General features: G+C 39.5%; 1 protein-coding gene across 8 annotated transcripts in view; it reads left to right on the forward strand.

The window, feature by feature from the left end:
* Nucleotides 1-27,110, forward strand: part of DYM (dymeclin) — a 357,662-nt gene that overhangs the window by 134,476 nt on the left and 196,076 nt on the right. For all 8 annotated transcript variants that reach the window (XM_058692153.1, XM_058692154.1, XM_058692152.1 and 5 more), the window contains 3 exons: nt 9,230-9,412; nt 14,761-14,939; nt 16,731-16,856. In XM_058692153.1, the coding sequence (XP_058548136.1) occupies nt 9,230-9,412; nt 14,761-14,939; nt 16,731-16,856 (488 nt within the window). The remainder of the gene's footprint in view (nt 1-9,229; nt 9,413-14,760; nt 14,940-16,730; nt 16,857-27,110) is intronic.

Here is a 27,110-nt window from a genome sequence, read left to right on the forward strand (position 1 = left end):
CAAGTGGAAGTTGAATGCTAATGTGGGTAATCAGTCTAAGATTTTACTGGGTAGAAACTTATTGGTAGATTCCAAATGGATTCGCTTTGGTTACTGATATTGTTTATTTCCTGTGTTTTTTGAGGATTGATCCTACAGTTAATCTAGGTAGTTTCTGACAAAATCTCATGCATAATTCAGACTTTAACCTTGATTTTTATTTGGAGAAGGTAAAGAATTTCATATGAATATTTTTACATAAAAAGTAAATTTGAGGTGCTTGGGTGGCTCGGTCAGTTAGGTGTCTGACTCTTGATTTCGGCTCAGGTCATGATCTCGTGGCTGATGGGATCGAGCCCTACATTGGGCTTTGCGCTGACAGCACAGAGCCTGCCTCTGTTTCTCTCTCTCTCTCTCTCTCTCTCTCTCTCTCTCTCTCTCTCTCTCTCTCCCTCTCTCCCTGTCTCTCTCTCTCTCTCTCTCTTTCTTTTTGTGATGGTCAAAGTATTCCTTCTGGGATACAGGATGGGGTAGTAATATCATGTTGTTTTGTCTTAGGAAAGCTGAATTTGACTCAAAATTGTTTTAGGAACTAGCAGTCACCAGATATTTTAAGAGGGCTTTAAATGTAAACACATGTAAAAAAACGAAGCTATTAGTGACCCCCCTCCCCATCACCTAGTATTATAGTATGACTGGATGTAGTTCAAGATTGAGTATGTTGCTCTTTTATGTTCATTTGAAAATGAAAAAATAATTGCTAGGGATCATGTTTTCTTAACATAAATTTGGTTACAGAGATAGACGCTTGACGACTATGCCCTTTAATAAAGATAGAACATCAAGTATGATTTTTTCGTCATTAATCCAATATTTTAATATATTTCTTTTAAGAAATATTGTTTTAAGGATACCCCATGAACTTTTTGCGGATTTTAGGATTTCTTTCACTACATGCTCAGTTTAGAAATCAAAGCATTCTAATGAGGAAAACAAATCACTTTCAGTTCCAGTAAACAAAGACAACCACTTTGAGCACTGTGGGATATACTTATCATCATCATCTTACAAAAAAGGATGCATACTTTGTTTTGTTTTGTTTTGTTTTGTTTTGTAGTAGTTAACATTTTGTATCTTAGTGGTAACATACAGAAAAATACACAGATGAAGTGTCGTTCAATTCATTATGATAGAGTGAATGGACATGTATGTAACTGCTGGTCAGTCAGATCAAGTAATTCTAGCCCCCCAAAACTCCTCTCACACACTCACCTGACCTCTCTCCCCTCCCAACTGCAAGGGAAACCACTATCCCAACATCTAGGGCTGTAGTTTTTCGTCTGGCTTTGAAATGTATATAAATGGGATCACGTGCTATGTATTCTTCTGTGTCTTCCTTCTTTTGCTTATTTGTAAAATTGATCTGTGGTTTTGCATGACGCATAGTTTGTTCGTTTTTATTATGTAGTATTCCATTTTAAGACTATCTCACATTTACCCATTCTCCTGTAATATGTATTTGATATTTCCAACTTTTGGCCATTAAGACAACGCTGTGTACATTCGTGTACCTGTCTGTGCCCACATGTAGACATTTTGTTGGCCCGCTAATAAAATAATTAGTGGAATCGCTGGGTTCTAGTTGTGCCTCATTCACTTATATTGGTTACAAGTAAACTGTTTTCCAAATTATTTGCACCAGTCTGCAGTCTCACTAGAGTAAATGAGAGTTCTGCTTGCTCCGCATCCGTGCCAACATGTCTTTGGAGAGGGTAAGGTGGAGTCAAGTTTATTGAGATATAATTTATACACAGTAAAAGTTGCTTTTGCTGTGTCTAGTTTCGTTTTGGCAATTATGTGCAGTTATGCCAAAACCACCGTCATTAAGATATTGAGCATTTCCATCAAGGTCGAGACTTTGTAGTTGGACCCCCAACAACTGGCCCTCCACTATAGTTCTGTGAGGCAGACCCCCACCACTTTGCATCCATAATCCGTTCATGAAAATCAGACATTCTGCCGAAAGTGCTAATCTGGAGCCTATTTACCATTATTTTAAATTTAAAAAATTATAATGTGATAATGACCCAACATACTCAGCCAGTTAAAAAAAAATTTTTTTTTCATGTTTGTTTATTTTTGAGAGAGAGACAGAGCACGAGCAGGGGAGGAGCAGAGAGAGAAGGAGAGAGAATTCCAAGCAGGCTCCACTGTGTCAGCATGGAGCGCAGAGGGGCTCAATCCCACGAACTGTGAGATCATGACCTGAGCCAAAATCGAGAGCTGGATGCTCAACTGACTGAGCCACCCAGGCACCCCTACTCAGCCATTTTTTTAAGGCACACCGAACGCCTGTGTCTAAGAAAGAAACTAGTGGGTTTTTTTTTTTTAAATATGAAATGCTTAAAACATGGCTTCCTGATCAAGTAATGATCGCAAGTGAACAGGTGTTTTGTGAATAGTAACATCTCTTCCATTCTAGTCATTTTGCTCCCTTTGCCAGAATTTTAACGCATTTTCAACTTTTGCCTCTCTGTGTAACACTTTAGCAAAACCAAGGGCTCAGTGTGGAAGGGCTTATGGGAAACCACTTTAGTTTGTGTGCCCGGTGGGAGAGAATGGCTCTCACCGAGCAGGACGCAGTGATGCTCTCTTAGCATCGATAACACCTGAGGCATACATCTAATTTTTTACACTCAGTTCAGCTTTAAAAAGTCAACAATTTTGTCCTACCAGTTATACTGGTAATGAGACCTGTCCCCTCCCTCACATTTTTATTGTTAACAGATAAATAATCTTGAGTCCATACTTTTAAAAGATTGAATCATCAACACCAGATTTGTTCTTTTAGTTTATTTCCGTGCTTACTAGTTTTAGTTAGATACATCTTATTTTAAGAGTTTCTTTGGAAGACCTGAGTGAGGGATACAATTAAAAAACTTGGGAGACCATCCTTAATTTGCTTTTTTAGAACAGAAGGAAACATACTGTAACTTTCCCTTATTTTTCTGGTGGAGAGAGATTTTGTTTGCCAACAGGAAAATGCAATTCCACTAAGATTCTTGGGTCACAGATCAGAGACTTGGATCAGCAAAAAGCAATGAACTTTTGGAAGAATTCTGGTCCAACATCATGGGCCAGTTTAAACTACAATGTAGGCAGTGGCAGGCGGCCTCCCTTCTCCCTATAAGGAAAGGCCGCCCTGCAGTGATATTTGCCAGGGCAGGGAGGAGGGATGTGTGTGGTGTGGGCAGGCGGGGCTGCACTAGCTTCTTAATAAAAACTTAGTGTGTCTGACGTTGCACGCAGCTTCTCAGCCCCCTTTGGGAAAACCCGAAAGGGGCAAAAAAAATGAGAGTGAAGTTGTGCCGTGAGACGTTTGTGAAATTTGTTCCAGGGGCGGTCAGCTCTTACTTCTTCTAGTCACAAAGATGCGCAGCTGTGAAGAGAATCTGCAAAACAAACAAACAGAAAAACAAAACGAAACAAAAAACCCCACTTATCTTTTACCTGGGAGAGCACTCGGTGATTATTTTTCTTGCAGATTGAACTTCCTGATTGTGTTTTTCTTTGCTTGCGATCCTGGAACACACAGCAGTGGAGGCAGGGGTACACGGTCCCGGGGCATACTCTGAGTGGAAGGAAGTGACTGGAAGCTTTTTATAATGTTAAGATAAACAACAAATCAGTCCCAAAGCAAATAATATTTGGCTGCTGGTTGCGCTTTCTTAAACGATTCTGAATCTCTTATGAAATGTTTCACATTCCGCAACTGTTCACATGAACATTGCTTTGAATCAGTTTAAGTTTGTGATGTGTAATGATGAATTATTAGTTGATAATTTTTATTCAAATATCTAAGTTTTCCTAATGCAAAGCAGGGAGCACAGTGCTAAACAGAAATTTTACGGTCTTTGTCAGTCATCTTAAGATCTTTCCTACGTTAAAAAAAACATCCTTTGGATAATTTCTCTTCCTGGGCCTCAAGTTTGCTTGTGCCTGCACTGGGGGTTCGTACTGGGCGTTCTGTGCATGCTGAGCATCCCTGCATGTTCCTTCGGGGACCTCCAAAACGTGGGCAGGAATACCCCCACTGGAATAGAAAAGCCATTCCAGTGAATCATAGAAAATGTTTGAGATTTGCAGGACCACAATTATGTAAGAAGTGATATACTGATAGGGATCCATGTGGTAGTTTTATATCGTGTGTTTACTCAAAAATGTAAAATATTAGAAATGAACAGACGGTGTATAAAAAGGAAGTGAAAAGTATCTACCTGTGTTAGTTCTGGGAAAATGACATTTCCCAGTTTTGTTTATTTGCCTTCCATTTAAAATTTCTTTACCAAAGCATTTAATTTCTTTAACAGAGGTGTTCGTTAAAAATGTCATCTCGTTATAACAGGTAATCAAAATAAAAACCTAGATGAGTACAAAGACTAAAATATCACGACCATTGCCCCCATCCTAGACGTGATCAGTGTTAACGTGTTGGCGTTTATCCCTCTAAAACTTTCAGGAGGTGCTTTTTAAAAATAAAGATCATCAGGCTGTATCCCCTAGCCCAGGTGCATATTGCCTCATATCTTGTGGGGTTGGTGACCGGGAATTTTCTCCCTTCCTTCACTTCTTTCATAATGTTTTTAATTGAAAGTTATGCTTGAATATTGATATGTCCACGTCGTACAAGAGTCGGGAATAAACTGAACGAAATAAGAAACTCCTTCAGGCCACCTTCACTCCTACGCTCCTCTATGATCAGAGATAACTTCTGTCAAAAGGGCACCCTGCCAGGCACCTGTAGGTGCTTTTACATGCAGAAAGATGTACATTTATGATGTTTTAAACACAAGTGGGGCATGTTGTGTATATATATTCTGTTTTGTGATTTGCATTTCCACTTAATGATGTATTGATAAGGTTTTTCTATATTCTACGTAATCGTATGCCTGTGAGGTCTCTGGTGGTCTGTTTTGTTTGCTTTTAAAACAAATTTTTTTTAATCTTTATTTTTGAGAGAGAGAGAGCACGAGCAGGGGAGGAACAGAGCGAGAAGGAGACACAAAGTCTGAAGCAGGCTCCAGGCTCTGAGCCATCAGCACATTTATTTATTTATTTCTCAAGGTATTTAACATGCAGTGTAGTTTTGGCTTCAGGAGTAAAACCCAGTGATTCATCACTTACATGTAACACCCAGTGCTCATCCCAACAAGTGCCCTCCTCAATGCCCATCACCCGTTTACCCTACTCCCCACCCTCATCAACCCTCAGTTCTTTGTGTTTAAGAGTCTCTTATGGTTTGCCTCCCTTTCTGTTTTTATCTTAATTTTCCTTCCCTTCCTCCACGATCATCTGTTAAGTTTCTCAAATTCCACATATGAGTAAAATCATATGATAGGTCTTTTTCTGACTGACTTATTTCGCTTAATATAATACCCTCCAGTTCCATCCATGTTGTTGCAAATAGCGAGATTTCATTCTTTTTCATCACCAAGTAGTATTCCAGTGTGTGTGTGTGTGTGTGTGTGTGTGTGTGTGTGTGTGTACGTACGTGTACACACACACATATACTACATCTTCTTAATCCATTCATCAGTTGATGGACATTTGGGCTCGTTCTGTGATTTGGGTATTGTTAATAGCACTGCTATAAATATTGGGGTGCACGTGCCCCTTCGAATCAGCATTTTTGTAAGTGCAGAGCCTGACACACGGGGCTCTACCTCACATACTGGAAGAGTTGGATGCTTAACCTACTGAGCCACCCAGGCGCTGCTGTTCTTTGTATCTTTTTGAATTTTGTTTCTTGCATAACAGAAAGGCTTTCTGAACTCAAGGTTCAGACAGGTACTTTTATAATTAAATACTGGGAAAATGATTAAATTCTGTTGTCCCAAAGACATTTCTAGAATTTTGTCTTTACTCATTTGGAATACTACCTGTATCATAAAGTTAATTCTCAAAGATATGTGGTTCTGTTGCTGAACTTGAACTCATTTCTGGTCCATCCAGCTAATTTGTCTACTGCCAGTGTCACACTTTTAAATGACCTTAGCTTTATAAAAATTTTGCTGTTTAACCAGGAACATTCCTCCTCAGCAATATTTCTTTTGCACTGTATTACAAAATATTACACAAATTCCTCTTGGTATTTTGATAGTGATTATCCTGAAGTTTAGATTAATTTACGGGTAGTTTTGCAGTATTGCCTTTTAATCTAGAAATCTACTGTACCTCTGTATTAATTTAGATCTTATACAGCCTTCAGTCTCAAGGTCTGTGGTTATCTGCCCGAAGGTATTACACATTTCTGTTGATTCTTTTAAAAAATTTTTTTAAATGTTTATTTAGTTTTGAGAGAGCACGAGCAGGGGAGGGGCAGAGAGAGAGAGAGAGAGGGAGACACAGAATCTGAAGCAGGCACAGAGACTGATGTGGGGCTCTAACTTTTGAACCGGGAGATCATGACTAGAATCAGAGTTGGACACTTCATCAACTGAGCCACCCAGGTGCCCCTCTTTTGTGTTGATGTTTGAAGATTTTATTGATTCTTGATGATTGTTTGTTGCTGTGGTGATTGGACTTTGTAATTGTTTGTTGCTCACGTATAGGCAGGTGTTTGATTTTTTATGTCACTCTTTTAGTTCTAGACTGTACCAAAATCTGTTCGTGCTGATAGTGTGTCAGTTGATCCTCTTGATGTTCTAGAGCAGCTGTGTCTGATACAAATGTGAGCCATAGATGCAAACCACATATATGATTTAAAAATTTCTGGTAGTCATATTGAAAAAGTAAAAACAAACAGGTGAAGCTTATCTTAACAATACACTTTAATATAATATGTCCAAAGTATTATAATTTCAACATGTAATCAATATTTAAAAATTGGCAAAAAAATTTTTACTTTTGTATTAAGTCTTCAGAATTGAGTATTTTATGCTTACAGCATGATGCGTTTGGGACGAACCACATTTCAAGTGCCCGGTGCCCACAGTGGTTGGTGGCTACTCCATTGGACAGTGCACAGTCAGGTTGCTTGCAAATAATTTTGTGTGTGTGTTTACAAGTCTGTCATGGTTTGCATCCCTTTCTGTTTCTTTCTTATTTTTCCCTCCCTTCCCCCACGATCATCTGTTAAGTTTCTCAAATTCCACATATGAGTAAAATCATATGATAGGTCTTTTTCTGACTGACTTATCTCGCCCCGCCCCCTGCCCCCCGCCCCCCGCCCCCTGCCTTGCCTTAACACTTTTGCCCGGAGCACCTGTAGTTCATTGGTGATGTTGGTGATATCCATAGGGGTGTTCTTCTAATGTTTGATCACCGTGGATTTCTGATTAGATGGACTTTAGAATCCAAAGAGGTTACTTTTCTTTTCTAGCTTGTAAGAATTCTTCAAATTAAAAAAAAATTTTTTTTTAACTTTTATTCATTTTTGAGAGACAGAGCGTGAGTGGGGGGAGGGGGACAGAGAGAGCGAGAGCGAGAGCGAGAGAGAGAGAGAGAGAGAGAGAGAGAGAGAGAAAATCTGAAGCAGGCTCCAGGCTCTGAGCTGCCAGCACAGAGCCCAGTGTGGGGCTCGAACTCGCTAACTGTGAGATCATGACCTGAGCCCAAGTTGGATGCGGAACTGACTGAGCCACCCAGGCGCCCCAGATTTGTAAGAATTCTTAATAGGTTTTAAATTTAATTTTAAAAATTGGTGAGATTATCTTTTCCTCCGTCTTTTTACAGTGAGTAACAAGCATACTTCATTTTATTGTGCTGTGTTTTACTGTGCTTTGCAGATACAGCAGTTTTTATTATTTGTTTGTTTTAGGGTTTGTGGCAACCTTGCATTGAGCAAGTCTGTCAGCACCATTTTTGCAGCCACATTTGCTCACTTTGTGTCTCTGTGTCACATTTTGATAATTCTCACAAGTCTTCAAACTTTTTCATTAATATATTTGTCATAGTGATAATGCGATCAGAGATTACAGCTAGCAGAAAGCTCAGATGATGGTTAGCATTTTTTAGTAATAAAGTATTTTTTAATTAAGGTATGTATGTTGGTTTTCTTAGACATAATGGTATTGCACACTTCATCCACTACAGTATAGTGTAAACATAACTCCTTTTTAAAAAAATTTTTTTTTAACGTTTATTTATTTTTGAGACAGAGACAGAGCATGAACAGGGGAGGGGCAGAGAGAGAGGGAGACACAGAATCCGAAACAGGCTCCAGGCTCTGAGCTGTCAGCACAGAGCCCGACACGGGGCTCGAACTCACGGACCTTGAGATCATGACCTGAGCCGAAGTCGGACGCTTAACTGACTGAGCCACCCAGGCGCCCCTGTAAACATAACTCTTCTATGCAGTGGGAAACCAAAAACTTCATTTGATTCACTTCACCACAATACTAGTCGGAACCAAACCTGCAGTATCTCTGAAGTGTGCCTGCCTACAAATTAACAGACTTCTAAAATGATGAACAATTCTTGCATTTCAGAGACAAAACTTTCATGATCATGCTGCATTTGTTCTTTTAACGAATTTTTGTGTAAGATTTCATCTGCTTTTGTTTGATTGAGTCTGTCTGTAAACCTCTCTTTTCATTTCTCCCTCTTGTTTTAAACGCTGTCATTGTCCAGTTTCTGTAGTAGGGAGATTTTTCTGGTCTTGTCACTTGAGTTGTGTATATATGACTCTTAGTGTGTACTTCAGAGCTGCTTATGTAACACGGGAATTGTCTGTGCTGGGAGGGCTTGGTGGACTTATTTGTGAGCTTTGGACTGGATTTGGTTTTTAGGGCTAGCTCTTGGACTCCATTTTCTGCTCTTCTAAGATTGATTGTTTGTTCATTCAGGCTTTTGTCTTTGGCCAATTTTGGTATTTTGTATCTTCCTAGATATTTTAGCATTTTGCTTAGGTTTTCAAATCTGTTGGTATAAAGTTGCACCTGAAGTTTTCTTATAATTTTGTAGATGTTTTGATATGTAAAGAAAATCTCGAAAGACCTAAGAAGTTCAGCGGTGGTTATCTCTGGGAAGTAAAAGTAGGTTATAGGAGTGGGGAATGATGGTCTTAAGGAATTTTATATCGTTGGGCAATATGAGACTTTTCACGTACCAGACTTGTTTTACTTTAATAACTGAAAAGAGTGTTTCTTCAAAGTTTGAAATATGAAAAAGTGTACAATATCATACAGAAGTACACATTTCCATCTCACTAGTCCCAGCACTTCTTAACTATGTGTTTTTTTTTCTCAAGCTGGCCTCTGGACGGTCTTCACACTGGGCGGTGTGGGCAGCAAAGCAGCTGCCACTCCAGAACTTTCTTCTCCTCTGGCCAACCAGAGTCTCCTGCTTCTGCTGGTGCTGGCCAACCTGACCGACGCTGCAGATACACCAAACCCCTACAGACAGGCCATTATGTCCTTTAAGAATACGCAAGGTTTGTGGTACTTTGTTCTCTGAGTATTCTTTCTAATGACAAATGAGGGTTTTGCTTACCCATGTTATCATTTTATAGTTGTGGAGATGAATATTTGTATATTTTCATATTGGTTAAAGATGAGAAAGAGTTAGATTTTTCTATCTGTATTCTTAGGAAGGTCAAATAAATCTTAGATAAAAGCTGTAGTTCTTTAGAGCCACTTAAAACTATTTTTTTTTTTTTTTTTTTTTTTTGGTCCAGAAATAACCAAGCCAGCAATATGCTTCATTTAGATCCTCCTGTCCCACCTGTTAGGGATAGGAATTAACCTGGAAAACTCTGAGTGATAGATTGCTTGAAGGTTTTCATTTGAAGTCTGTATTCCAGTTAGAGTTTTATAAAACTAAAAATTAGAGCTTAATAAACTTCTTCTGGAAAGATGCAGACCCCTTTGTAGGGTTATGCGGTGTCTGTTACCATCTCTTAACTCTGCTGTGGTAGCACAAAAAGCAGGCATAGATAATAAGGAAGTGAGCATCGCTGGTTTCTATTAAAACTTTATTTCCAAAATAGGTGGTGAGCTTGCCTGTGGTCTGTAACTTGCCCTGTAGAGCATGGGTAGATAGTTCCGTGTTGAAAAAGTAATCTCCAATCAAAAGATTACACTCTGTAAGCCAGGTTAATACAGTAGCTAGATTTTCAAGATGTATTGGACATTAGTATAATTAACATGGGTAAGAAGTGAAATTATTGGATGGGAACATTTTTAAAGCTTCTGACATGCTTTGCCATGTTCCTTTCCAGAGTTCTAATACACGTTTCTTCTTTCTCTCTTAAGTTTATTTATTTATTTTGAGAGAGAGAAAGAGAGTGGAGAGAGAGAATCCCAAGCAGGCTCCATGCTGACAGCACGAAGCCTGACACGGGGCTCAATCTCATGAACCTGTGAGATCATGACCTGAGCCGAAATCAAGAATCAGAGGCTTAACCAACTGAGCCATGCAGGCTCCTCTAATACACGTTTCTTAATAGACAGTGTATGAGTGTGCCAGTTGGGTGTACCTTTGCCAACTCTGGTATTACTGTTTGTAGGGGGAAATAATGATAGGTAACCTCTAACAATTTGATAGATAAAATGTGAAAACTCATGTATCTGATAGTACTTTTCTGTTTCCATTACTATTACATTGTGGCTTACTGGTTAAGAAAACAAGTTTTGCAAAGCAGATGAACATATTGGTTGGGGGGGACGGGGGGAGAAAAAAGAGAGAGGGAAACAAATCATAAGAGATTCTTTTTTTTTTTTTTTTTTTTTTTCCCCCAACGTTTTTTATTTATTTTTGGGACAGAGAGAGACAGAGCATGAACGGGGGAGGGGCAGAGAGAGAGGGAGACACAGAATCGGAAACAGGCTCCAGGCTCCGAGCCATCAGCCCAGAGCCTGACGCGGGGCTCGAACTCACGGACCGCGAGATTGTGACCTGGCTGAAGTCGGACGCTTAACCGACTGCGCCACCCAGGCGCCCCCATAAGAGATTCTTAAAGATAGAGAACAAACTGAGGGTTGATGGAGGAAGGTCGGTGGGGGGATGGGCCAGATGGGTCCCAGGCATTAAGGAGGGCATATGTAAATGATGAATCACAGAATTCTACTCCTGAAGCCACTATTGCTTAAATAAATAAAATAAATTTAAAAAATAATTAAACAAAAATTTGAAAAGAAAACAAAAGCAAGCAAGTTTTGGAGTCAAGCAGACAGAGTTTATGCCACACTGTGTCACTTCAGAGCTGTGAAGCTTCTCACAGTTTGCTTAACCTCAAGCCTCCCTGGCTTTGTCTTTAAAATGGGAATAATGTCCCCTAATATTTGTATAAGCACCAAGCAAGGTAAGGTTTTAAAATGATTAGCTCAGTTTTTGCAACATAGCCAGATACTCAGTTTATAGTATATATTGTCACTTTTTTTTTTATTATTATTTTTTTTAACGTTTATTTATTTTTGAGACAGAGAGAGACACAGCATGAACGGGGGAGGGGCAGAGAGAGAGGGAGACACAGAATCGGAAGCAAGATCCAGGCTCTGAGCCATCAGTGCAGAGCCCGACGCGGGGCTCGAGCTCGCGGACCGCGAGATTGTGACCTGAGCTGAAGTCGGACGCTCAACCGAGTGAGCCACCCAGGCGCCCCTATATTGTCACTTTTGATGCTGAGGCCAGATGTTGCTATTGAAGGCTGAACCTTTCTGGGGTAGCCATCTTTTTTGGTGGACAGTTGGGTGCAGGGATTCTGAGCAATGACTTTAGGGTTAAACTGCCTTGGGTTCATATCCCAGTTTTTATTCTTTTTCTTTTTTTTCTTTTTAATTTTTTTTACATTTATTTATTTTTCAGAAACAGAGTGAGACAAAGCGTGAGTGGGGGGGCAGGGGGCAGAGAGAGGAGACACAGAATCTGAAGCAGGCTCCAGGCTCCGAGCAAGCGGTCAGCACAGAGCCGGATGCGGGGCTCCAACCCACAAACTGTGAGATCATGACCTGTGCCGAAGTCGGATGCTCAGCTGACTGAGCCACCCAGGCTCCCCTCTTTTTTAATGATTTAAGTTTATTTATTTGTTCTGAGAGAGAGAAAGAGGGAGGGGCAGAGAGAGGGGGAAATAGAGAATCCTAAGCAGGCTCCATGCCACCCGCGTAGAGCCCGACATGGGGCTCATACCCACGAACCACGAGATCATGACCTGAGCTGAAATCAAGAGTCAGAAGCTTAACCGACTGAGCCACCCAAGTGCCCCCAGTTTTTATTCTTTAAATACCAGTGTCTTTAATCTGTAAAGCAGGGGTTATAATTTCTACCTCACAGCGTTTTTATAAAAATTAAGTATTTATCATAGTACAGGGTCATTCTATTATTGCTGTAATTATAAGAAGCAGGATAATGCAGTGGTGACAACAGAGGGTGATCCGTGTTTTACTTGGGCCTGCTCTAGGAAAAGTTCATCTCCCCAGGCCTCTATTTCATCCTTTGTGAAGTTGGTCAGAATAATGACATGATCCTTGTATGCATTAAATAAGGGATAATACATGTAAATCTGTAAATAATAGCTAGGTCATAGCACTTATTAGCTAGTAATATATAAATGTTATGGATACACACACATCACACATACTCCATTTGCAGTCAGGTATAAATCAGCCTGGCAAACATGTTACTTTGCTTCATTGTAGAGAGGCATAGTGTGTCTAGAATCTTCCTCCATTGAGTGTTCTGTAGATGCTGTAGTCATTTGCATACTCATAGATGATATGCAACGCTTCCTTTTGCCATCCTTTGCAAAAACAAGTCACACAAAACAGTGATTTTCATAGCTGACCAAAATACAGTGTTAGGATTGGAAAACTAACCTATATGCTAAATGTGGGAGGAAAAGTGAGGGCACTTTGTAGTAAAGTTACAGACACTTTAGATAATTCTCACAACGTACAGGTTAGAAAGGAGGCTCCGGGGCGCCTGGGTGGCACAGTCGGTTAAGCGTCCGACTTCAGCTCAGGTCACGATCTCACGGTCCGTGAGTTCGAGCCCAGCGTCGGGCTCTGGGCTGATGGCTCAGAGCCTGGAGCCTGCTTCCAATTCTGTGTCTCCCTCTCTCTCTGCCCCTCCCCCGTTCATGCTGTGTCTCTCTCTGTCTCAAAAATAAATAAACGTTAAAAAAAAAAAAAAAAAAAAGAAAGGAGGCTCCAAGAGGTACAGGACTGTGCTATCAAAGTTGTGTTAGTACACCTTTCTTTTCCATAAGAGTGAAGCTTGTGGAGATTCTGACGCATGAATTTAAAAATTTTTACTTTTATTTATTTTTTGTGTCTTTAAAAAACATCTTGGTTCTTTCTAAGATATTATTAAAATAATCACCTTGTTGTGCTGTCATGTTCCAGTGTTCTTATCTGATAGGATCATACTTTTCTCTAGGTCAGTTGACCCGTCTCTACCTCCTTTTTGACTTGCTAACTTTGCTGGCTTCAGTGTTTAAGCAAGAGTCCAGCGCATGTAGGAAGGGGGCTCTGCTCTCTCAGTTTACAGAGTCAGGAATTTTCCCACATGGGCTGGGATTTATGGCTTTCATCATGCTAGTGACTCTAAAAAAAGATCTACAGGGGCGCCTGGGTGGCTCAGTCAGTTAAGCGTCCAACTCTTGGTTTCAGCCCAGGTCATGATCTCACGGTTCATGGGTTTCGAGTCCCACGTAGGGCTTTGTGGTGAGAGTGTGGAGCCTGCTTGGGATTTGCTCTCCTCTCTCTGCCCCTCATCTGCTCACGTGTGTGCACTCACACGCTCTCTCGCTCTCTCTCTCTCAAAATAAATAAATAAACTTGAAAAAAAGGATTTACAAAATCACGTACATGTTCTGATAGTTGTCTGAGGTTCAGTATATTCTAAGAAGCTAGTGCTGAACTTGCTGATAGTACTTTAAAACTGGCTAGGGGAACCTGGCTGGTGGAGCCCACAGCTCTTGATCTTGGGTCCTGTGTTCAAGCCCCATGTTGGGCGTACTATTTGCTTAATAAATAAATTTAAAAAAAACAATTAAAAAATAAAAGTAATTAAATTATATGTTGCTATCCTAGCTGTTTTTTTCATAAATGGATTAGTGACATTGGTGAGTACTTGAGCTGTAGTTATTCATTGGAAAAAGATTAGCTTGAAGTCCTTTTTTCTTTTTAGCCCTTACAAGAGGATTTTCTGCTTTATATAGAAACTTTTATCTTCTTTGTCTTGGTATTCTTTATTTAGGACTGGTGGTCATTTAATTTTGGTAACAGAACATTTCAGATGTCATGGTTAAATTGTATTTATTAAAGGGCCTTTGGGCTGGGCCCGTAGCTCTGTTTATTTAAGCTTATGTTCTTATAGCCAGTTTAATTTAGCTATATTAATACAAAAATAGTAAATGAAGTCAAAGTATGTGACTTAGTTGTTTTTTTTTTTTTTTATATTTGGCTTGTTAAAATATAAACTGTCACTCTCTTAAGTGGTATTTGCACATGTATTTATAATCATTCGAAGGCTGTGGTTTGGATAGTACAGAGAAATAAACTGTCCCAGTTTTTCCCCACCCTGGTGAGAACATTTCAGTCCTATTCTCTTAGCAAATTTCAATTACGCAGTGATGTTACCAACCACAGTCACCATGCTTTAATTAGTTCTTTAAATACAATTTAAAATAGAAATAGAAATTTTGAACCTGAAATGTGGCAACGTACAAAATTAATGGGAATCAAATTGTGTACATTAACAGTGCTTTTATTAGTTATATAAGGCATGGTCCAGAAAATACCAGCGTAATATTCCAATAATTTTGTGATTTCTATATTCCAGATAGCAGTCCTTTCCCCTCGTCAATTCCACACGCTTTCCAGATTAACTTCAACAGTTTGTACACAGCTCTGTGTGAACAGCAGACGTCCGACCAAGCAACTCTCCTCTTGTACACATTGCTGCATCAGAATAGTAACGTTAGAACATACATGTTGGCTCGCACAGACGTGGAAAATCTTGTAAGTATCACGCTACCCTCGTCATCCTTTTTGTATTGTATAATCTTTTGAAGAGCAGATTCTTTTCCCGGGAGGGTAGATACGTTTGCCTCATTGCAAAGCTGAGGGTTGACAGGTTGACGGGGAGCTGCCAGCAGACACAGGCGGGGGTAGGAGTTTTACGGTGTAGGAGACAGTGCACGTGGCAGTGTGCTCACAGCGCCCGAGGACCCCGCAGCGCACCCAGCTTCTCTGAACTTCAGGCCTTCACAGCTGCCCGTTGCCCAGGATCCAGCCCCATCAGGTCTTCCAAGAAGCACCGCCTCCCATTCTCAAGACATTTGTACCCTGGTGGTTCTTTCCAATGCTAAGTGTCCACCTACCGAGGTCATGTAGCTAGTCCTGTTTGCAGCAAGTTCCTGGTGGACATGGCTAGGATCTGGATTGGTTTCCCACGTGTCCTGACCCTTCATGAGGCTTAGACTTGAGGTCTGCCTGAACTCAATTCCTAGAGGGGTAGAGTTTAAAGTACCTGTGCCAGAGAGCACTGAAATGGGGCTGCAGAACTCTTGTAGTGAATCAGTGATTTCTGTTTGTAACTAACGTGTAAACAAAAATGCTTCCATGACTGGACAAGTAAACCTTATCTCACCAAGGTGTTAATATTATATTCGAAATGCGTACTATAGAGATACCTGTGGGCTATTTATTCATTAATAAAGTTGTGAACATTCCTGCAAGAGCCAGCAGCTTGCTGGTGGCAACAGGAATGTTCCCCCTGTACCAGTTTTTACAAGTTGGTAACAGGATTCACCAGGGATTTGGTGGCCATTTTTTCAGAGTTAACGTGAAAATACTGCAGAACATGGAATATTAGAATTCATTTGAAGAGTATGTTCTGTGTCAAAGTGACGGTAAAGACCAAACACATGATGAACAGACCTGTCTGCACATCCACTGTATGTGGAAAACATTGGTTATTTTACATAGTAAAATTGGATGTAACAGTGTTCTGCTCATGGGAATAAAAACTTGGAGCGAAGGCCTGTTTACTGATGGGTGAGTGGGAATAAGCGGAGACAATTCTGAGCATGATGTATCCTAAGTGAAATGATGGCAATAAGCAGAAAGCCCATGACACCATCTGTTCTAGAAAGTTCATGGTAAGGATGTTAGTACATAAGAATACTCATCTGTATATGATGACATAACACCAGTAAAAACTTAAAAGGTTTTGTTTTGGGTTTTTTTGGAGTGGGGGTGGAGGGTTATATATTTACTTTTGTTTTTAATTTCTTGTATAGATTATTTTGATAATGTCTCAACTGATGTCCTTACCTGTCCTTTGCCTTTCGTCAATAATATTTATTGAGGCTATGATTAGAAAATGTGTTATTGGTAGGAAATTTACTGTGCTGATTTGATTTTGTTGTTAACCGTTCTTTTATTCTACAATCTTTCCTATGAAGAAGACAGTGTTTGACACATTAGTGTTTCTAAGAATACCTTACTGTGTATAAGCTCCTGCTAGGCTGGAGGCAGATCTCCCTGTACTCAGTGCCACATGTTGGCCCAGATGGTGTCTGCAGACCCAGTCTTTATGTGGTGGCAGGGTGAAGGTTTTCTCTCCTGCTATCTGAGCTGTATACACGGAGAAAGTACTTTCAGTCATAAGCTGGTTTGTGTGGTTTTCTTTTTCCTTTAAAGAAACCTATAGCTATGAAACAGTATATAATAAAAGCATAAAGGTTGAAAACATTGGTCTCCTAATAAAGTAATTGGAATAGTAAATTAAAATTTGTTATTTGACAGGTTTTACCAATTCTTGAGATTCTGTATCATGTTGAAGAAAGAAATTCACACCATGTGTACATGGCCCTTATAATATTACTGATCCTTACAGAAGATGATGGCTTTAATAGATCCATTCACGAAGTGGTAAGTTATCATTACTTAAGGGTGTCAGAGTTACAGAATAGGCCTGTCCCTCCACATGATTTATGCTACGGCTTTAGCATTTCTTCCTTTTCCTTCTGGTAGATGTTTCCACAAGAACCTCAGAAATGGTGTGTCTTTTTTCAGATTTATGAAGTGCTTTTTTTATGAATGACTAGTAGCCTGTTAAAAATTCTCAAAATTGGGGCATGTGGGTGGCTCAGTTGGGCATCTGACTTTGGCTCAGGTCATGATCTTGTGTGGTTTGTGGGTTCCAGCCCCACACTGGGCTCCGTGCTGACAGCTCTGAGCCTGGAGCCTGCTTCGGATTCCGTGTCTCTCCCTCTCTCTGTCCCTCCCCCAGCTTGCAATCTGTCTTTCTCTCTCTCAAAAAAAAACAAATAAACATTAAAAACAAAAATTAAGGGGCTCCTGGGTAGCTCAGTCGGTTAAGCGTCCGACTTCAGCCCAGGTCATTATCTCAAGATTTGTGGGTTTAAGCCCCATGGCAGGCTCTTTGTTGACAGCTCAGAGCTTGGAACCTGTTTCAGATTCTGTGTCTCCTTCTCTCGCTGCCCCTCCCCCACTTGTGCTTTGTGTCTGTCTCTATGTGTGTGACTCTTTCTTTCAAAAATAAATATTTAAAAAATTTATTTTAATTCTCAAAATGGTTTCTTGGGACGCCTGTGTGGCTCAGTTGGTTAAGTGTCCGACTCTCGATTTCAGCTCAGGTCATGATTTCACGATCCGTGGTATTGAGCCCTGCATCAGGCTCTGCACTGACAGTGTGTAGCCTGCTTGGGATCCTCTGTCTCCCTTTTTCTCTCTGCCCCTCCTCTGGTCGTGTTCTCTCTCCCTCAAAATAAACGTTTGAGGGAGAAAAAATTCTCAAAACAGTTTCTTTAGTAATTGAAGTCAGTGTTTTTGCTGTCACTGAGTTCGTTTTTCCTCTGTGTTTCATTTCCCATTTTTAGTTGTGACAGAAATTGTCAAACAGGTCAGCCCCTTGTATACACAGTAAGTGAAAGAATAGGGATCAATCAGAGAAAGACAAATATCATATGACTTCACTCATATGAGGACTTTAAGAGACAAAACAAATGAGCATAAGGGAAGGGAAACAAAAATAATATAAAAACAGGGAGGGGGACAAAACACAAGAGACTCTTAAATATGGAGAACAAACAGGGTTACCGGAGGAGTTGTGGGAGGGGGGATGGGGTAAGTGGGTAAGGGGCACTAAGGAATCTCCTCCTGAAATCCTTGTTGCACTATATGCTAACTAATTAGGATGTAAATTAAAAAAAAAGAAAAAGAAAAAAAGAATAAGGAACAAAAAGAAGACTGAGAAATTGTTTCATATTAAAAAAAAATTTTTTTAATGTTCGTTTATTCTTGAGGGAGAGAGAGACAGTGTGAGTGGGGGGAAGGACAGAGAGATAGAGGGAGACACAGAATCCGAAGCAGGCTCCAGGCTCTGAGCTGTGAGCACAGAGCCCGACGTGGGGCTCGAACCCACGAACCACGAGATCATGACCTGAGCCAAAGTCCGAGGCTTAACCCACTGAGCCATCCAGGTGCCCTGTTTGTTTTTTTAAAGATTGTGTTTTTAAATAATCTCTGCACCCAACATGGGGCTCGAACTCCCAACCCTGAGATGGGGAGTCACATGCTCCACCGACTGAGCCACGCAGGTACCCCAATGATACTTCCTTTGAAAAAATTGGGTTTGGGGGGGCACCTGGGTGGCTCAGTCTGTTAAACGTCCAACTTTGTCTCAGGTCATAATCTCACGGTTTGTGGGTTTGAGCCCCGCGTTGAGCTCTGCACTGATAGCACAGAGTCTGCTTCAGATCCTCTGTCTTCTTCTCTCTCTGCCCTTGCATGCTTGCTCTCTCTCGCTCTCTCTCTCTCTCTCTCTCTCTCTCCCCCCCCTCCCTCTCACAAATAAACATTTAAAAAAATAAAAATTTTTTTTGTCATATTACTGAGTTGTAAGCTTTCTTTATATATTCTGAATCACATGGATTTTTTTCTAGTCTGTTAATGTAGTTTATTATACTGATTAAGTTTTGAATATTAAATCAATCTTACATTCCTTGGATAAACTTGGCCATAATATATTCTCTGTTTTTATATATAGTGTATTTGGTTAAATTTTGAGCTCTGGTTATTTGTGTCTTTCAAGGAATTTATACATTTCTTCTAAGGGATTGATTTTATTCCTGTAAAGTTGTTCATAATTTTTTTTTTTTACTTATTATTGCTTTTTTCTTATTACTGTTTTTTCCACTTACCTTTTAAAAGATTTTTTTTTTAATGTTTATTTATTTTTGAGGGAGAGAGAGAGACAGAATGCGAGCGGGTTGGGGCAGAGAGAGAGGGAGGCACAGAATCCGAAGCAGGCTCCAGGCTCTGAGCTGTCAGCACGGAGCCGGACGTGGGACTCGAATGCACGAACCATGAGATCATGACACAGGCTGAGATCAAGAGTTGGGCCTTAACTGACTGAGCCACCCAGGTGCCCCCAGACAATCTTTTTATTTAAAAAAAATTCTTCTTTAATGTTTATTTTTGAGAGAGACACAGAGTATGAGTGGGGGAGGGGCAGAGAGAACGGGACATACAGAATCCGAGGCAGGCTCCAGGCTCCGAGCTGTCAGCACAGAGCCCGACACAGGGCTCGAACCCACAGACCGTGAGATCATGACCTGAGCCGAAGTCGGACGCTCAACCGACTGAGCCACCGAGGCGCCCCATCCACTTACCTTTTTATATCTGTACTAGCCATAGCTTGCTAGCCACGAACTTGCTTTTTGTTTTTAAGATTTTTTAGATAGAAGCTTAGATCTTTGATTTTAAATCTTTCTACTTTTTTTCCTATAAGCAAAATATATGAAAACTCATAAAATTGATAACCCCCTAGAAAGATGATCAAGAAGAGAAAAAGTTACAAATATATATTACTGGGAGTGTATAGGAGATTAGGGCACATACCCCAGAGATATTTAAAAAATGTTCAAAGGGTACTATGAGTATTTTATGCTGCAAACTTTAAGCATTAAATGAAATGGACAGATTTCCTCCACTCCCAGAAAAAAAGTAACCAAAGCTCACAAAAGAAACAAAATACAAATAGTCCTGTTTCTATCAAGGGAACTGACTTTGTAATGTAAAATCCTAAACAGAAAATTATCAGCCCAACTGATCTTTACCTCTGAATTCTTCTGAAAATTGGAGGAAGAGGTAACACCAGTCTTCTAAACCTCATCTAAAGACTAGAAAAAAGGGAAATCTTTCCAGCTCATTTTATGAGTACAGCATAATCCGGATACCAAATTTATCAAAATTTGATAAAGGAAAATTACAGGTGGATTTTGAGTTGAGAGGCAAAAATTTATTAAGTGGCACAAATATAATCAGAAAGCTTGTAAGTCTAATATTGTAAAATGGAGTAAAGCAAGGTAGTAAAAAGAACATATGTCAATAACAGTATTCCAGGAATGCACAGGTGGTTTAGTATTAGAAAATCTCTTAATGTAATTTATTAGAAAAACCATAAATCATGTCAATAGATAACAGCAAAGGATTTGATCAAGTTCAGCACCTATTCATGGTAAACAAGGCAAAATTCTCACAAAATAGGGGTAGAAGAGAAATTCGTTGTCTTTTAGTAAAGTGTATCTACAAAAACCTACAGTTAAAGCATTACACTTGAGGGGTGCCTGAGTGGCTTTAGTCGGTTAAGCGTCTGGCTCTTGATCTCGGCTCAGGTCGTGATCTCCCGGTTCATGAGATTGAGACCCGAATCTGGCTCTGTGCTTATAGCACAGAGCCTGCTTGGGATTCTCTCTCTCCCTCGCTCTCTGCCCCTCCCCTGCTCATGCATGCTCACTCTCTAAACGTTCAAAAAAAAAAAAAAAAAGCATTATAGTTGATTGGAGAATTTTAGAAATAATCTCTTGAAAGTCAGAACAAAGAGGATGCTCTGTGTTACCCCTCCTCTTCAGCATTGTATCAGAATTCTGAGCAGGTCATTTGAACTAGAACAAGGTGTAAATGGTTTAAAAATTGAAGAGAGGAAATCAAAATGTCCATGTTTACAGAACTTGTGATTGACTACATGTATAATTCAAGAAACTCTAAAATTAGAACTGTTAGGAAAGTTGAGTGAATTTTCCGGTTCTAAAGGTTGTATACAAAAACCAATACAGTTTGTACAGTAACAAAGTGCTTCAAAAATGTGACCTAGATGTTCTATCTATCTACCTACCTACCTACCTACCTACCTATCTGGAAATATTGAGCATGCGCGAGCAGGGGAGGAGCAGAGAGAGAAAGGGAGAGAGAGAATTCCAAGCAGGCTCCGCACTATCAGTGCAGAGCCCAATGCCGGGCTCGATCTCACGACTTGAGATCATGACCTGAGCTGAAATCAAGAGTCAGACAGTTAACCAAAGGAGCCACCCAGGCGCTCCTAGAGATGCTATTTAAAATGGCAATAATCAGCAAAAGTACGTAAATGAAAGGTACTAAATGTGACATAATAAATGGAGAGAGGATACTATCTTGTGTTTATGGACAACTCTGTTCAGTGACTGAGTTGTTAATTTTGCTTTCGAATTAATCACTATGTTCAATGCAGTTCTTACCAGAATTGTAACAGTTTTTTGGGGGAGACTTGATAAAATACAGTTTGAACAACATGGATTTGAACTATGTAGCTGTACTTGGACGTTTTCAATAAATACAGTAGTGCTTATCACTAAGTTTTTCAGGAGTCAAAATTTTGTTATAGATGGATTTTTGACCGTGGAGGGGGTCAACTTGTTCCACATTGTTCAAGGGTCAACTACGATATCTGAAATTATATGGAGGAGTATTTTGCCCAGAGAGTTTTTGGAGAAAAGCAATGTGGACTTACCCTACCAGATAAAACTAGTTACAAAACATTAGTAATTAAGATGTGTTTCATTAATAATGGAATAAAAACAATAGAGAAATGCAAAAGAAAATAGAGAGTACAGAAATTACTCACACATGGAAACACAAAGTATGACAGAAATAGTAGGTAAATTGTGCTGAGACTGAGAGCTTGGCTTATCTAAGTAGAAAAAGTACAATTATATGATCCTTGCCCCACATACAAAGACAAATTCCACTTGTGTCAACAAGACTTGGATGTGAAAAGCTGACCTTTAAAACCTCCAAAGAGAAATGAAAGCTAATATTTGTTACCAACTAGAGACAGGGATTTCTTACATTTTATGTTATACAATGTATAAACCATGAGTGCAAACATTAATAAATTTGACTACATTAAAATAAAAAATTTTCATGGTAAGATGAGAACAAGCCATAGACTACAAGATGGATTAGCATTTTTTAGGATTGGCATAATCAGAAAAACAAAGTATTCAGTAGAAAAATGGGCAAAGTAATAGAAAAACAGAATATAAAACCTGAATGACTAATAGGCATTTTAAAAAGATGTTCAACCTAGTGATTCATTAGGATCCTGCTGACTAAAATAACTGCAGTGTTTTGTCCTTGTCAGTTGGGCAGAAATTACAAGCCCTGTTAAGAACCGGAAAGGATATAGAGAAAGACGACTCTCCTAGTCCTCTTTGAGAGGACTGTATATTTTTTTTTTTTTTTTTTTTTTATTTTTTATTTTTTTTTTTTAAATTTTTTTTTTCAACTTTTTAAATTTATTTTTGGGACAGAGAGAGACAGAGCATGAACGGGGGAGGGGCAGAGAGAGAGAGGGAGACACAGAATCGGAAACAGGCTCCAGGCTCCGAGCCGTCGGCCCAGAGCCTGACGCGGGGCTCGAACTCACGGACCGCGAGATCGTGACCTGGCTGAAGTCGGACGCTCAACCGACTGCGCCACCCAGGCGCCCCTGAGAGGACTGTATAAACGAGCAGACCAACTTTCGAGAGGAATCTGGCCTTTCACATTCCTCAAAAACTGCAGAAGTAAATAAATACTCTGCCTCCCAGCAATTCCGTTTTCTGGTTTGCGTCCTCAGAAAACCTTTTTCAGATTTTCACAAGAATGCACTTGAAAGAATGTTCATGGTAGCATCGTTTGTAGTGTTCAAAGATGGCAAACAGCTGATAACATCAATGAGATACTGTGCAGCATCCAGATCGAATGAAATAGAGCCACATGTATTGATAATAGCAAATCTCAAAAATCTGCATGGTAATCAGGTATCCAGTTCAGGCTGCCAGAGGTTAGAGAATAGGATCAGGGAGGAGGAGTTCAGAAGCAAAGATATTAACATTTGATAAAACGGTGAAGATACAGTGGTGTTCTTCATAGCTGGCTATTTAACTTCTGTGAACTTTGAAACGTGATGACAGAAATCTCTAACTGTACTCTCTGATACGGTAGCACTTGTAGTGTGGCTGGTGTGACCAAGGAATTGAATTTTCAGTTTTATTACAATCTAAGTTTAACTTAAGGACCCACCTACGGCTAGTGCTACTGTGATGAACAGTACTGCTCTGTGCTTTTTAGTTAACAGGGACCCAAACCTGCATTTATTTTAAAAAAAAGAGCTATTCAGTGACTTTGCAATTTTGCATCCTAGCAAAATCTTGGCTATTTGTTTATGAAGTCAGGAAGTACTGAAAAATGGGTGGCTTAAAACAGGTGTTGGATAGATTATTTTTCTTTAAAAAATTTTCGTGATTCCTGACTTCGGATAATGAATGCTCAGGCAATAAAGGTAGAGTAAGGAATCTCTGGTTTCTGAGTTTCATAGAGTGAGATTTTGGATAGTCAAGGGTAAGGATCTATATCGTAACATTGTTTTTACTAGGGGAAAACCTGGAAATAGCCTAATTTCCATTAGTAGAAGAGTGGACCAAAAGAAATGTGGCCTATGAGTGCAGTACTCTTCAGTGCTTAGATGGAAGGAAGTAGAGGCGATATTCAGATACTTAACAAGTATGGTACCAAAACCAGCCAGTAAGAATGGGTGTCAACCATGGTCTTTCGTTGTCTGCTGTATGTTAGTTGCTGAACCCTCAGGAGGTCCTGGGGGAGTGGCTTGGCGTAACAGCTCTTACTAACTGCCATAGAAGTATTCATTTTAAAAAGTGATCGGCACTGTGGGAATTTGGCATATGTGGTAAGTATTAATGTTCTTAGATGCATCAACATAGGGGGCTTCCAAGAACATACTGAGTGAAAAAATAAGATGCAAATAAATACCTATGTGTGTTAGTGTCCTGGGCTGCAATCCTGCTGCAGTCTGGGTGGCTAAACACAACAGAAATTTATGGTCACAGTTCTGGTGATTAGAAGTTCAAAAGCAAGGTGTCAGCAGGGCCGTGTTTTCTCTGAAGGATCTAGGGAAGAGATCTTGCCTCTTCTTAGCTTCTGGTGGCCAGTCCACGCGTGTCCTTGGCATGTAGTTTCAGTGTGTCTTTTGTCTCGTGACCTTCCCTCCCGTGAATGTCTGTTTCTGTGTCTCTCCTTTTCTTATGGGGACACCGGCCATATTGGACTTAGGGTCTTTCCTAACCCAGTATAATCTCATTTTAGTTATATCTATAAAGACCCTGTTTTCAAATAAGGTCACATTCACAGGTTTGGGGTGACATGAATTTTGGAGAACGCTATTCAGTCTAAGACACAGTGATACTGTTTTTGTAAACTAGCAAATATACACAGGAATCCTGGGTTTTAGGGGGAGTGTGTGCACACATAAAGCATTTGAAAGCGACTGGAAAGATACATACTAAACTCAAGATAGTAGTTGATTAGTGGTTGATAGTGGGGGAATAAAATGGGATTTATATATTTAAAAAATGAAATCTTAACAGTTAATGTCAATTGTGGGAGTATGGAGGTTAATTATTCTTGGTTTTTCTATGCATATTTGATTTTTTAAAGAGTTGATATTATATAATATGTTAATGTATACTACTCTAGCTTCTAAACATTTTGAAGAGATATATTCAATAAAGCCAAATTTGTATAGGGGGGAAAAGCTCAGGAAAAGACCTAGGACAAGCAATTCTCTCAGGTACTTTTTGAGAAGGAAGACATTTTCAGATCCTTGAGGGGTTTCCTTCTGCATGTTATTTGAGTTAGTTTACCATGAAATGATAAATATATATATTGCACAATCAGGATAGCAGTCTATGATTATTAAACTGTCTGTACGAGTATTGAATATGAGAGATGGGGAATTGTTTTTGTAAGAACCAGTTAAAGAAGTCAACAACTACAGCTAGGTTACCAAGAAAATTTTCCATATGTTACCCATTCTGCATTGATGTCCCATGGAAAGCTGTGTGAGCTTTGTAAGGAGTTATTTATAATTCTTCTTAAGCACTACCAGAATTTCTAAACAATGATCATTTTTCACAGGAAGAAAAGAAAGAAATTTACGTAAACACTAAATTGGATTTCTGATTTTTATAGTAACATTGTAAGTGTACTGTGTGGCTACTATTTAAATATTTGTAGAATGTTAAATGAAGAAGACTGCTTTTATTCCAAACACTCCTTCCATCCAGTTATATAACGCACACACACAGGCAGATGATAAGAACTAATGGCCTCTGTTTCAAATAAGGATGCCTTAGGATAATTTATTTCTAAATCAAGGAGCCGAGAGAAGAGAAACTGAGCTCTACTCAAAGGTGTGACCTTTAAAAAGACAGAAGCTGCTGTCTCTAGTAAAGTTGCTTAATGAGTATCGTGTGTTATGTGTTAGTTCCCTTGCAGACTTAAGAGCACTGGTTCTAAAACTTTTTGGTCTTTACACTTGAAAATAATTGAGGCCACCAAATAGCTTTTTTCTGTGGGTTATAGTTTTGTACATCTATCTTATTAGAAATTAAAACTGAAATATTTTTAAAAATATTAGGTCATTTAGAAATACTGGTCATTATAATGAGCCCATTACATGTTAGCATCAATAATCCATTTTTATGAAAAATAACTGTTTTTCCCAAACAAAAATTTAGCAAGAAGAATGGCATTGTTTTATGTTTTTGCAAATCTTTTTAATGAATTGCGTTAACAGAAGACTGATAGATTCTCTCGTCTGCTTCTGTGTTAAACTTGTTTAACATGACTATCAGCCACGTTGTGTAGTGTCTGGAAAACTCAACTACATACTCATGAGACAATGAGCGTGGAAACTAATGTCTTGGTGTTATCATGAAAATAGTTTTGACCTTGAGAATGCTCCAGAAATGTCTCCGGGACCCCTGGAGCATTCCGGGACCACGTTTTGAGAACTGCTGCATTAGAGAGTAAGTCAGAAGGACTGAGCACTTCACTGTTCCTTTATAAAGGTTCAACTGGTCTGTTTCTATCCCCCCTTTTTACATTTCTAATAGTTTTTGGACTTTCTGAGGGGCAGATTTACCAGAGAAATACCTATTTTAATGATTTTTTTAATGTGTATTCATTTTTGAGAGAGAGAGAGAGAGAGAGACCGAGAGTGACCAGGGGAGGGGTAGAAAGAGAGGGAGACCCAGAATCTGTAGCAGGCTCCAGGTTCTGAGCTATCAGCACAGAGCCGAAGCAGGGCTCGAACTCATTAACCATGGGATCATGACCTGAGCCAAAGTCGGATGCTTAATTCACTGAGCCACCCAGGCGCCCCTATTTTAATGATTCTTTAGAAGAACTGAAGTACAGCTGTATTATTTGGTCTCAATCACATTGTCCTGATTCCATGGATTATAATTGTGGTTTGTTATTGCTTGAGTTTTGTTTGGTAGTCGTTATTGTCCTTCTCTTGAAGTCACTTTGTGTTGTCACGGTGGAGAGGATGAGCAGCTAAGTAGTTACATGTGTGGTGGTTTGGGTTTTTCCCCAGAAATGATGCATGGGTGGCTCATGTTGATTCTTTGCATAATTATAAGTCTTTATTTGTCTGTATACTTGTGTGGTGGTTTCTCTAGGTATAGAATTTTAGAATCATAATCCATTCCTCAAAAATTTATGGACATCGTTCTGTTGTTACACAGATGGGTGGTGTTGAAGATGAGAAATCTAATGTTAGTTTGCTTGTCTTTCTTTTGCTGATAACCTGTTTCTTCTGTCTGGAAGCCAATAGGATTTTATTACATACTGTAAATTCAGAAGTCTTCCCAGAATAAATTTCGCTTTCTTTCAGTATTTCTGCTCGGAATGTTGAAAGTTTTTTTTTTTTTTCTTTTTCCTCAGAAAAATTTTCTCCTGTCACTAATTATTCTGTTCTCCTTCTAGTCTTGTACC

Source organism: Neofelis nebulosa, chromosome 11 (genome assembly GCF_028018385.1).
Source record: "Neofelis nebulosa isolate mNeoNeb1 chromosome 11, mNeoNeb1.pri, whole genome shotgun sequence".
Lineage (NCBI taxonomy): Eukaryota > Metazoa > Chordata > Mammalia > Carnivora > Felidae > Neofelis > Neofelis nebulosa.